The sequence below is a fragment of the Leiobunum rupestre genome, chromosome 7 (assembly GCF_980474605.1).
Source record: "Leiobunum rupestre chromosome 7, qqLeiRupe1.1.hap1, whole genome shotgun sequence".
Classification (NCBI taxonomy): domain Eukaryota; kingdom Metazoa; phylum Arthropoda; class Arachnida; order Opiliones; family Sclerosomatidae; genus Leiobunum; species Leiobunum rupestre.
This window is the reverse complement of record NC_143390.1, coordinates 42,382,980-42,396,662: the sequence shown is the minus strand read 5'-3', so window position 1 is coordinate 42,396,662 and position 13,683 is coordinate 42,382,980. Positions and strand designations below refer to the sequence as shown.

The 13,683-nt window shown below is 37.0% G+C and overlaps 1 protein-coding gene across 4 annotated transcripts in view; it reads left to right on the top strand.

The window, feature by feature from the left end:
• Positions 1–9,746, top strand: part of LOC149936368 (A-kinase anchor protein 7-like) — a 48,393-nt gene extending 38,647 nt beyond the window's left edge. For 2 of the 4 annotated variants that reach the window (XM_090152964.1, XM_090152963.1), the window contains 5 exons: positions 2,188–2,318; positions 3,293–3,429; positions 3,729–3,828; positions 8,087–8,257; positions 8,317–9,746. In XM_090152964.1, the coding sequence (XP_090009090.1) occupies positions 2,188–2,318; positions 3,293–3,429; positions 3,729–3,828; positions 8,087–8,257; positions 8,317–8,475 (698 nt within the window). In that variant the 3' untranslated portion in view covers positions 8,476–9,746. Of the gene's footprint in view, positions 1–96; positions 265–2,187; positions 2,378–3,292; positions 3,430–3,728; positions 3,829–8,086; positions 8,258–8,316 lie in introns of all 4 variants that reach the window. The other 2 variants (XM_090152966.1, XM_090152965.1) reach the window with 2 other exon arrangements.
• The last annotated feature ends 3,937 nt before the right edge of the window (positions 9,747–13,683 follow it).

The following is a 13,683-nucleotide window of genomic DNA, read 5'->3' as shown; positions in this document are numbered from 1 at the left end:
GCGCTAGCTATATTATAAAAAATTACTTTTTTACACAACAATTAGCATTAATTAAATTTAATAATGACTTAATATAATTTTTTACGCATAATTCAGCCGAATCTGCTACACGATAAAGTCGGGGATGGGCGAAATTTGAGAAGCATTCCAAATTCGCTGTATGCATTCCTGGTTCCAAATGATGGAAGACAGTTTATGGAAACGTTCGAAGTATTTTGGAAGATTAATGAAACGACGGAGAAACCTAACTACACTAACCTATCTGTGGGTGACACCCGGTGCTGTTCTTACCGCCCTAGTGATACTACCAGAAGTTTATAATATATCCATCTAGGCCATTAAAATAAATTTGTAATTTGGCAAATTCCGTTGGTCGCGAATTTCCCGCCAAATCTCGGATGTGTACACCTCACTACGGCTCAAAATTTGGACTGAAATGTAATGAATGATGAAATACGGAAAAAGATTGTCAAGTCGATAATTTAGAGGGACAAGAAAAAGCTAAACCCTAAAAGAATTTAAAAAAATTAGAAACGAGTTACTCGGACAAATAGGACTCCAAATTTGCCGAGTCTATTAATTGGCTTAAAGGTATAAAATGTAATAGTTACACTGCGTAGGGATATTTACCAAACGTTAGAAAATTAATATATGACGTTCTTCGCTCCGCGCACTATTTTTTCTTCCCAAACTTTTTTTTTAAATCAACGGGAGCCATCGTAGGAACATGTTTCAAGCGACTGAATACTTCTCTCGTTAGGTATATATTATATACTTCTGGTGGTATTAAGAAAAACTGTATCGACGACCCGACGAGTGTCATACTTAGGATTTTATTTTACTTATGATAAAATCGATGTTAGTAGAAGCGTAAGTAACATAACAACAATAAGTATGTCAATTAGGAAAAATTACCACCGATCTGATTTTCAGAGCTATGGCGCAATTTAGGTTTAGCAGGGTTGTTCAAAAAGCATTTCGAAAATGCAAATTAAAAAATACCATTTTGCATTTTGCGTTAGAAAAAGTATTTTGCATGTTACATTTTGCATTTTGAGTTTCTAGGAAACTATTTTGCATTTTACATTTTGCATTTTGTGGATTTGATATGTGGAAAAAAAAATTCAAATTACTTTTTCAAAATGTAATTAATTATTCATAATTGATTAGTAATGAATTATTTATAATGAATTATTAATTAATCATTTATAATTAATTACTAATTAATTATTAATATTTACAAACTAGCTGTGCATTTGTAAAAACATTTTGCATTTTGAAGAACCATTTTCAAAATGCATTTTGTTTTTTTTTCATTTTGAGTTATGGAGGAAGTATTTTTCATTTTGAAAAAAAGCATTTCGAACAACCAAGAGGTTTAGTTCTCAGCACAGAGCCCCCTAGTATTTAAATATGGCTAAGCGTACCAAAGACCGATAACACGCTAGTCAGTTCGAGTGCGAATCCAAGTCGGAGTTTGTCGAAAATGTCAGTGTCGAAAAAAGGGCTTTAGTCCCATTCGACCGAAATCCCATTCGACCGAAGGCGGTTTTTGAGGTGTCCCATTTGACCGAATTCCGCCGAAACGTGCGGTTTTTATGTGTCCCATTCGACCGAACGCTTTTATGTGTCCCATTCGACCGAACGCTGCTATATAAATTGGCTTTTGGAATGAGCATGAATTATATTTTTATCTTCACCTAGTCAAGAAAAGTAACTGAACCAAAACTGAAATAGTAAACTTAACCAACTCTAACCTAACCTAACCTAACCTAACCTAACCTAACCGAACCTAACCTAACCTAAACATGGATCTTCGATAGTACATATCTTATAAATAAAATACCAAATCAACCCGCCAATTGGGCTACATTTTAAAATTCTTTCGGTCGAATGGGATTCGGTCGAATGGGATTTCGGTCGAATGGGAATAAACGGAAAAAAGGTTCGGTCAGGAAATTAGCATTAGAACAATAGGAAGTGTCATACTTATGGTTATTATGTTACTTATGGTAGAAGTAATAAATTTGTAATGGTATAGTCGCGCGCTATCAGTGAATTTTTAAAGTGGGGGAAACAATTATAGCTTATCTCTCACCTTGAAACGCCTCTATAACAACCGGAAAAATGAAACGCCTTTACATTGGAGCTTAAGTGCGCAGATTTATGTAAATGACTAGTTTTCAGAGATTATTGGTACTAAACGGAGGTGTTCATTATGGGAAGTCGATTTGGAGATCGTTACAAAAAGCACGATCGAACAGATCATAATTGGAGAATTCGAACCGAACAAATTCCGAGACAAGAGACCTATCAAAGTAGGGGAAAACGAAAGCGTCCAACGCATTTTCTGGCTCTTCAAATAAATAATCCAAAAGTAAACAGCACTGCCCTACGTTTCAGAAACGCATTCTCGACCATTTTTGACTTTTTGAGTTTGAATGCTCCTCGTACTAATTTTAAGGCGTTAATTCTAAATTTCTATCTGCGAAAATGCAAAAACGCGTTAAAATCGAAGACCGTCGGAAATTTGCAGAAACGCACTAATAATAATAATCAGCTATGCTAATACCCAAGGTGGCCGGGTTATAATGCGTAGGAGGGTGGTGGCAAGCCCTGCATGCCACGCGAGCCAACAGCTCCCTATACTAACTATTACCGTTAACCTCGACAAGTTTTTATGGAAGGGGAAACCGAAGAGCTCGGGGGAAAACCCCTTAAACCAGCAAGGAGATAACTTGCAAACTCAACGCGGAAGGAGTTGTTCCGAGTTTTCACTCAGTGCCACAAGCTGGGTTAGTGCTCCCTGCTGGGTTCGAACCCGGCTCCTCTTGCTGCGAGGCGAAAGTGCTAACCACTCCGCCACCCCACTATGTCGTTATTAACCAATTACAGTCTTCATTTCTTATAATGTCGTCTGCTCTAATTTCTTCAGCTGCATTCCCAGGGTCACAGTCACAATGGCCTCAGTATTATTATACCACATAATGCGTTTCTGCCAAGAGTTTTAGCCAAATATAAAAGTACAAAACGCATTATGTCAAATTATTCTGAGATTTAATTAATTTTGGTGATAGTCGTTGTCATATTTAGAAAGCGGACTAAAAGAAACCCCTAACAACTAGTTTTCAGTTAACTAAATACTGTAGTATTGTACTATTGTTATTTTTCATAAGAATACCCGATAATCGATTTATCTAGAAATGCCATTTTTGGAGATAATGCGTTTCTGAAACGTAGGGCAGAGCAACACATTTCAAAAAATGCTAGATCTGAAACATCATTTTTGTAGATTATCGAAGGATTGAAGGAAGTGCAGGATCATATTCTAAAGATTGAGCCCAAATTGGAGCCAGCTCTCGTTTCTTTGAAGAAACTGCACATTACTTTATTAGTATTTCACGCGGAAGACGATGAGAAATTGCAAAAGTAATTACCCATTAAGAATATTTTCCTCTTAATTTTCAGTTCGTAATATCATAAGAACTTCTATTACTCTATAAGTTTGTCACTTTGGGGAATATTTTACTGAGAGCTAGTAACGGAGTGACGTCATCGCAAGAAGAAAATCTCCCCCTAGTGAGGCGCTGTCAAAGGCTACGTTTGACGCGTTAGCAAAACGGCGATGCAGTCTGTCTTGTGAATAGCTCTCAGTAAAACTTTTGCATGTGAAGAATAGGAAGTGTCACAATATTATACACTTATGGTAATATCTATTAAAATTTCAGGGCTAAAGAAACATTGGAGGAAGCTGTACCTAATATCAAGAAATTAATCGAAAATTCGATTAATCTCGACATTTGCAAGGTTTCTTCGTTTAATAATAAAGTAAATTTTATTTATGCAAAATTTTCACTTTTGCTATAAGTAACATAATGAAGCATAAGTATGACGGCCAGCGACAAAAGTTAAGCCTTAAGCCTGGTTTTCACTTGGCGGTTTTTGGGCGAAAAAGCCCGGCGTCGACGGAAAATGGGCGAAAATTTCCGTCGACGCCGGGCGGAAATTCCGTCGGTTTTCGGTTTTGTGTGGCGATTTTCATTTCTATTTTTTTCGCTCAGTTGGGCGATTTCGCTCTTTTTCAACCAATCAAAAACCATTTTCGAAAGGTGACTGTGACGTCAGGGGGATGGTTAATTTCCCGCTTCTTGCATCCGGAACTCGGCCACGTGCTTTTCTGTGAATTTTGGAACGTGTTTTTCTTGATACCCTTGTTGCCTTCTTTTCCAGTATGTTTCTTTCACACAAACCGATCTTTCATAACTCATATTTCTTTGAACACGATAGATCATGTAAAATAACATTAAATTTAAAATGCTTACATGAGCTTTAATCAATAGTTCACTATTATGATCAGATAAATCATCCATTTTAGGCCTAGGCTTAAATCTCCACTATCAGACGAAAACCGACGAACTCGCTGCCAGAAAGAAATCGCTTTATTTCCGCCCTAAAAAAAACGCCAAGTGAAAATGCTAAAACGCCGACAGTGAGCGAAACGTCGAAAACCATATCGCCGACGTCAAACTTTCTGTCGGTGATTTTCCGCCAAGTGAAAACCAGGCTTTATTTCCAAAAGCGTTATTGAAAGTTACCCTAAATAATTACCCAAAGTAACATGCCAGACCACTAGCTAAGCCTAGTTTTTAATTACGAGATTTCTAAGAATCTTATGACATAAATATTATAGATTGTTGTTTCCTTTTATAGTACAATCTTAGACTACTGTTATCTAATAAGTGATCAAATTATCTGAACATTGGTCTACAGAACACGCTGATGTTGGAATCATAAGTCAATAATATTAGCCAATGAGTATGAAATCTTTTACTGAAAGCTGCTCACGGTACGACGTCAGCGTAGGCGGAAAATTACTCTTTTTGTTTAAAAATTCCCTAGAGTGAGCGGACGCAAAACTGCTACGAAGACACTATCGCTACGCCCTCTTTTGGCGGCCGATGAAAACTAGAAAGGTAGCAGACACTATTGGTGCTTGGCAGCCACTAGCGTAATAACTTTCTATGGCACACAATTACGCGTATTATGTTGTTATGATAGGATTAAATGGAAGGATAATATTATTATACTTTTACACCATTTTGTAGGGCTGTGTTAGTCGTTTTAGCAAAAGTAAATAGGGGGAGAAAGTCTGGCACTTGGGTCCAACCGCACGACGTCTTATTTGAGGGGTAAAATTTTTGGGCTTCGGAAATGACTTCCCCCTCGCCTCTTTACAGGGACACAAAGGTATCGGTTGTACTCCGCCACGATGAAAAATAGTTCTCTATAAAATACGTGAATATTAAACTTTTGCTTTCGATAATTTGGTTAATTTAGTTCCTAAATAAAGTCTTTTGAAAAGTAATAAGCCGTAACTAGAATAACGCTCATTTAAATCGTGGAGAGCGTGGCGCCATCTAAGAGCAGAGATCGGGACTAATTGGTAAATCTACGATGTTAAGGCCTAACAATTTGCAAGTTTAACTGAAATAATAGCTATAGCTACGAGCTTTTTTTGTTTATTTTACAATTGGTTAGCACTTTCGCCTCGCAGAAAGAGGAGCCGGGTTCGATCCCAGCTAGTGGCACTGGGTGAAAATCCGGAACCACTCCTTCTACGTAGAGTTTGTAAGTTCTCTCCCCACTGGTTAAAGGGGTTTTCCACCGAGATCTTCGGTTTCCCCTTCCCATAAAAACTTGCTGAGGTTAACGGTAATAGTTAGTGTAGGGAGCTGTTGGCTCGCGTGGCACGAAGGGCTTGCCACCACCCTCCTACGCATTGTAACCCGGCCACCTGTTACTTGATCACGCACAAGCAACATTGCTTACGTGGTCGAAGGTGGTGCCTTGGGTATTAGCTCTATTTTTAAAAAAAAATTATTAATTAAAATCAACCGTTATCGAAGAAAATAATGGTCAGCATTTGAAAGAGAGACTCAGTAGCGGCGCTAAGGGTGGGCTGAAGTGGGCTTTAGCCCCCCTGCATTTCTGAGAGGGGCCACATAGCCACATATTTATATTGAAAGGGCCACATATTCATAATTAAGAGGCCACATATTTTAATTTATGAATTTTCATTATATCTAGAAATTTGTTTTATTGCGAAGAAACGTTTTTCTGGAAAAAATCTTTCAAAATCAATTTGTTTACTCAAAAAGGTAGTAGACCATAAACGTATAGATTCGGGAGGAAGGTAGCGGAAATAGAGAGAAAGTTGAAAAGAAAGGGGCTTATGGGAATTTAGGGAAATACCCCAGGCATGCACGTGTCCCCTCCAGGTCAGATACAAGGTCAGTAGGGGGTCCAGAAAACGCGACGAGAGCCGCAACAATAAAACGACCATGCTATTCTCGCTTCCTGGAAAATTGTGGGTTTATTCGATTTCACCACTTTTGCGAAATATGGTCAATCAAAGGTTACCGCTAAGGGCCACAAAATTCTTAGGGGCCACAAAATAATTAGCCCACCTGTGAAAAAACCTTAGCGCCGCTACTGGAGAGACTATTTGAAATCGCGAGGCGGTGACATGGTTGCCAGGGAATAAAATTCAAAATTTTCATCTTGAGCGCGGACCGGAATACCACAATGCACTACTTCGCGCGTAATGTGCTATCCTTATTGGTTAGAAATATCACTTGATCACTAGCTCTTCAAAAAGGGTGTCAAGCAGGGTGGAAGGTAAAATCGGAAGGCAGTGATAGACTTTCTCCCCCTATTTACTTTTGGTTTTAGGCAGTCGAGTCGGTTATCGAGTATCAATTTTTTTTTATCGAGTATTCGAGTCGAGTAATCGAGTACTTAATTAAGGGGAAACTTTATCTAAAAAAAAACTTTGAGTAATATTTTTAACTAGTCGGGTTATCGAATTCTTTATTAGGAGCCGGTTAAATTTAAAAGGAGTATAAAGTAACTTTCAATGATGAAAAATATTCTTTTAATTCGAGTCGAGTAACTAAAAAAAAACCTCAAGTAATATTTTTAACGAGTACTTGTTTAGGAGATGGTTTTATTAAAAAAATTATGAAATTAAATTAAAATATTCCTTTAATTTAAATGAACCACAGTTTCCACAACTTTGTAGGTACCGTTTATTGCCCCGCAAAATGTTGTAAAAACCCCTCTTTGAACTTTGAAGCAACGAGGATAGAAAAAACAAATACTCGACGAGTTTAGAGAGCAGCTTATTCGAGTAATCGGGTACCCGAATATGCAATTTTTTGGTACTCGGTAATCGACGAGTATTCACCAGTTACTTATTCGAGGTCGAGTTCGAGTACTCGACCTCAAAAAGGTCAAGTGCTCGATGATGTTCGAATACTCGCACAGTCCTACCATTTTTTGTTTCCTTCATGGTAACACCTAGGAGCAACAAACAGAGCCGTACCTAGTCCAAATGGCGCCCTGGGCCAAAAACCAAAATGGCGCCCCTAGAACCTTAAGTAGAAATTTTTAAATTTTCAATATCTATAATTTAAATGAAAATCATCGATTTTGTGCCCCTAGCATTTTGGCGCCCTGGGCCCCTGCCCCTCTCGCCCTACCCAAGGGACGGTTCTGGCAACAAACACGAAGAGAACGCAGCTAGGCGCTACATCGGAAATTCCGCAGCGCCACCTAGACTCGTTTTGGTCACGATAGCATTTTTGTCGGCGTCAGTACTAATTTTACATATAAAGAACTAGAAATATCATACTTTTGGCTACTATTATGGACTTATGACTACATGCCTGTCGAACCACCATCTTGACAGAAATATGTAGTCCGCGTAGCTACGTGTTCACATAGGCGAGAGATCGTCAAAGTGTAACGCTTTTTCCCTAATATTTATCGTCTCTGTCCAAATCTAATTTATGAAACAGTAAACCCTACTAACATACTTATGGTTAATTATATTATTTAGGCTAATACTTTGTATTATTATTATTTATTGGTAAATATTATTATTATTTATTGGTAAATATTATTATTATTTATTGGTAAATATTTTTATTATTTATTGGTAAATATTATTATTATTTATTGGTAAATATTATTATTATTTATTGGTAAATATTATTATTATTTATTAGTAAATTATTTTGTAAAGATTGTCGTGGCCGAAATCAGGGAAGATGAAGCCAAGAAGAAATTGCTCGATATGACCGAGCTACTGATGGCCAGTTTTGAAAGTAGCGGGTTTAAGGTGCGAGAAGGACGCCCATTTAACCCCCATTTGACCCTTTTTAAACTGTCAAAAGCTCCCCAACTATATAAAATTGTAAGTTATTTTGAATTATATTGTAATTAAATAATTATTATCGATTTTTTCATTTTTAGGGGATCAGAACTATAGAGCCTCGCTTATACGAAGAATACTACGATACTCAGTTTGGATCGGATAGTATTAAGAGTATTCAGCTTTTGTCCATGAGTAAGGATAGAGATGAAAAAGGATACTTTCAGAGCGTTTCTGAATTAATGCTAACTGAAAACTAAATGAACGTATTTTTAGGCATATATTTTTGTAAATTTTTATACGATTTTAAATTTTCACGAAATATTTACTGGTAATCTTTACTGTGGGAATATGAAAACTCCAATAGCCGCCATGTTAAAAATCACGAAAAACAAAGTTTCGTCATAAACTGTAAAATTATAGATATTTTTATAGTGTAACGTGGCGTTCTTGTTTAAATGTTGCTCTTACGTCACAGTCTCTTACTTTTACAAGTCAACGAGCGCGCGCTACAGTCGCCAGAGGAATATAGATTTTTCTAGCGCGCGTGCAAATCGCTCGTGCGAAGAATACACTAATAAAGCTGGGTATTGTGACGTAAGAGCAACAATTTAACAAGTTGGGCAAGAGCACTTTTTATTTTATAAACTTCTGACGATGGAAAAGCCGTTGTGAAAGCAAGGAGGATAGGAAGGGAGGCGAAATAGGAGGGATGAACGCGCCAGCATCCTTGTAAGAAGCTTAGCGCGCGCTCGGCGGGAAAATTTCGGAAAAATGGCGGCAAGATTGCGGCCGCTACGCTACGTGTTGCCGCCATTTTTCCGAAATTTTCCCGGCGAGTTCGCGCTAAACTACAAGGATGCTGGCGCGTTCATCCCTCGTACTTCGCCTCCCTTCCTTCCCATCCTCCTTGGTAAAAGCAGTGCATCTCTTTCGGCGCAGTGGTGACATTGTAATCTTGGCATAAGATTTTTTCTAACGGAATGCTGTGTGTTCGAATTCCGTCACCAAACTGAAAATAATTTTTATACAAGAAACATTTTAACTTGTAATATTAAAAATTTAAATTTTAAAACACGTTATAATATACAGAATCATAAAGAAAATAATGTGTTTATAATATTAGGGAAGTTTTGAAGCACTTGATAAATTAACGTTCTGTCACAGCCGGGATTTGAACTATAGCTACCTTCCAATTAGCCTTTCCAGTGTACATAGAGCCACGTAGCGGCCAACGCGAGAACCTCAAAAACTGCTGGATTTTCGTCTACTTTGTGTTTTATAATATCAAATTTTATAAAACATTTTGAAACGGCTAATTGTTAAAAGCGTACGCTACAAATAGACCATCGCGCAGGATTACAATTCTTAAGAAAAATCAGTACTCGTCCGCCACCGTTATATAGTTCCACGGTGGAACTCTGTTGTTACTAGATATGACTTCTACCCAGAAGTGGGTTGTTATAGACTTAATTCTGTTAAAGTAATATGTTAATTATTTTTTATAAATTTTGTTTTAATAAAATATGATATTGGAGCCTCGTTTTTTATAGGACCCACAAGCTCAGCCAGTAAACGGTCAGTGACGTAAATATTTTCTGATTTGGGGTTCAATTTTCGAAGTTACACCATTAGAGACAGATTTTAAATAATAATAATCAGCTAGGCTAATACCCAAGGCACCACCTTAGGCCTAAGGCATCGAGCGACTTTTAAAGCCATTAATTCAGGTGGCAGGATTACAATGCGTAGGAGGGAGGTGGCAAGCCCTTCATCCCACGCGAGCCAACAGCTCCCTACACTTACATTGTTAGAATTAACGTTAACCTCGACAAGTTTTTATGGAAAGGGGAGACCGAAGAGTTTGGGGGAAAACGCCTTTAATCAGTGGGGAGAAAGATATCGATTGCCAACTCTCACTCTTCCAAAATAAAACTTTTTTCCCGGCTTTCAGAAAATCATTTCTTTATAAATCCTAATTTTCAATGGCCATATAGATAAAGAACGACGGTCAGAATACACACAATCCTTCTAATGTGTTAAGTTTGTTTGAGCTATTCACAGCTACCTGCAACGCCGGTATCACAACCAATATATATCTACGGTCACACATAATTGTATTTACACTTATTTGTTACGTCTAGTCATACTTTGAAAGCTGATTTACAATGTTGGAAATTGCAGGGGTCCGTATACGCTGTCCAAAAAACCTTACTTAGAATTAATATTAAGGAACGTATTTTCAACTCTAGGTTATATGTAAACCACAGCTATTCAAAAATATAACTTTCATGGAAATCGGACTTAAATTAAGGAATGTATGTAGATTTTTAGGCGAAAATATAAAACCACGAAAATTGGGGTCCCGTAAATTACCCTGAAAACTATACTTAAATTTAATATTTACTGATATAACCGAAGTTGTTGGTCCGCTGAATCCTAACCTATCCAATAATCGGACTTAATTTTAAATAAAATATCTACCACATAAAGCAAAACCACCGAAAATAGTAAATTGGGGCCCAACTTCTAGGGCTCCGATTTGAAAACTTTATGAAAGGCTATCAATGGCGATGTATGTACATTCGAACGAGATATCATTGACTCTTCTAGCTATAACCGTTGAAGAGATATGCGCGACACGGCGGCATCGGCATCGGCTACACTGTACGTGAGACTAATACACACAAATCCTTAGGATTGTATGTAAAAACTGAATTTTATAGCGAAAATTGCTTTTAAAATATTAATCAGTTGATTTCTAAAGAATTTTTAAAGTTTGACCATCGACATATACTATGTAACACCAGAATATAATATATATCTTATGAGAATAAGTTAATAAGAAACAGCTATGGACGGCAATGCAAAGAATGATAAATCACCATAAAATAATTTAAAGAAATTACGAGTTACTCGATATCGTACCAAAATGGCTTCGGGAATCAAATGAAGACGCGAAACTCGGACCAAATAGATCTTCGAGTCAAAAACGAATTAAAAATTAAATAAAATGGTCTTTATGGGCGGTCAAAAAACAAAATGGTGAAAAAGTCGCCACCAGTGGCGTGCCAATGTTTTTACGATAGCGGGGGCAAAACATTTTTATAAGCTCATACTTACAAGGAGACGACCCGAGGTGATTTTCACCGATTTATTTAATTTTGGTGCTTTAGTTTTGCCGCCCATGGCAACCAAAAATGTTTTTGATTACTTAAAATCTTCTTAACGCTATGGAAATTAACATGAATAAATCGCATGTGCATTTCGGAAAATATTAGTAAAATGTGTAAATTAGGTAAATGCAAGTAAAGTTGACTAAATTTTGGTTATGGAAGTAAAATTGGTAAATGCCATTAAATTGGATAAATTTTGGGTAAACTCAAGTAAAGTGGCTAAATTTACTTGTATTTACCCAATTTGCTTATTTCCCCCAAATGTACACGCATTTACCCAAATTAACCTGAAATTACCCAGTGTACAATTTTTTTAATATAATTTTTTTTTTAAATATTTAAAAAATTTTCAAAGGTGGGACCAAGAATGTATTTATTTATATTAATATATATATATATATATATATATATATATATATATTCATTTTATTTTAAGCGGAGGAGCGTACTGGGGGGACCAACGGGTGGATTGAGAGAAAGGCTAAAAACCGTCTCGACATAGACATTCTCCCTAGATATAAATAAATACATTCTTGGTGGGACCATTAAAGTCTGCGATTTCTCAATGTTAATTGCCATAGGGAAAAGTAGGTTTTAAGTTATCAATAACATTTTTGGTTGCCATGCAAAACTAAAGCCCGTCTAATCTTTTCCTTTGGACAATTTCAAGTAACATAATACTCCATATATTTGGCCACTTATTGAAGTTTCAGCGATAGTAATCGGAGCAGTAGTATTAAAGATATTGCGACAAAAAGAATCAAAAGTTTAACGAATTGTATTAAATTTAATTTAAAAATTTGAAACATGAAAATAACCCATTAAATACCTTACTTATTCTTCTACAAAATAGTGAAAACCGTTTATTTTTATCTGTTTTAGTTTTTCTGCAACTAGTTCAAAATCACAACCATGTTTTCTGAGATTACTACAAACTTCCCCCTTGTCAGTTAAATAGGTTACAAAAATGCCGAGAGATAGGAAACCAAACACAAGGGTTCAGTCAACCTATTGACTGAACACGCGACACCATATGAGTCCGTGCGTGGCAAATAAGTATCATGAGTGAACTTTTATCGAAATAAATATAAAGTTAACTCCAAATAATTATAAGTGGTTAGGCGTTAGGTTGAAGTCCATCTTCACTACACTAGTCGCGTCACTTTCACTATCGGGGTGAGCGAAATAAATGTTGTTAAAGAAAAATAACTAAATAAGCCCGAAAAAAAAAACAGACCCATCGGGTTTTTTTAAATTTAGGGTAACAAGTTAAAGGGGCTCCAAAGTTCGGTGGCAAAATGTGTGTAAAGTCAGTAAAGTGCGAAATTTACGGTTGACTCTGCCCATGGGCCAATAAAAGATTTCATTGGCCCATGCTCTGCCCACCTCTGCCAAGGCCGAGTGAGGGGTTGGGGGGATGAAAAGCATGCTCAATTTTCTTTTTTTTTTGCCACCGAACTTTGGAGCCCCTTGAACATTACAAAAATCGACGTATTTCGACTCGCGATATTAATAAAATTTAAGACATTTCTAGTAAAATCTATGAACCATATATTTAAAATTTTTGAATACCGCTCCAAATTATATCAACTAAATACGAATAAACATGTGTTAAAACTAAAATAAATGTGTCTTTTGGGTCGTACGAATTTTTTTTTATTTCGAACCCCTGTAAATAACCCCTGGGGGTTATTTGCCATGGGTAACTCAAGTTAGGAGGGTCAATAGCGACCAATACACGCATCAGCAACCGTGGAAATAAATAAGCAATTTAAAGTAAAAAATATAAAAATGGTTTTACGACATTGTCCAAGGGGATGGCTTGCGGTCGTGGAGCTCCGTTAACAAAGATCGGAAGACTCGTCAGTGATGGCGGTAGTTTGCATCAGCGATGTTCCGGTCGTGGTACCGAAATGGCATCGCGTATCGTTAACGTTTTTACGCGGTCAACGTTCCCGATCTCAAACTACACATTTTCCGACACACGGTACTTGTACCAGGTTCCCGTTTTTAGTTCCACTTCTCCCCTAGCGAGGCGCTGTCAAAGGCTTCGTGTGATGCGGGGGCGAGCGAACTCAAAACGGAGACGAGATTTTCTTCTGGTGATGACGTCACTCCGTTACTAACTCTCAGTGAAATATTCCCCAAAGTGACAAACTTATGGAACAATATTATAGACTTATGATTATACTGATTAAAACTTAATTAAAATCTAATTGATTAGAATTATACCACACTTGTACATATGAACGAAAGGATAAATAAACGAAAAACCACTTTATATGAACGAAA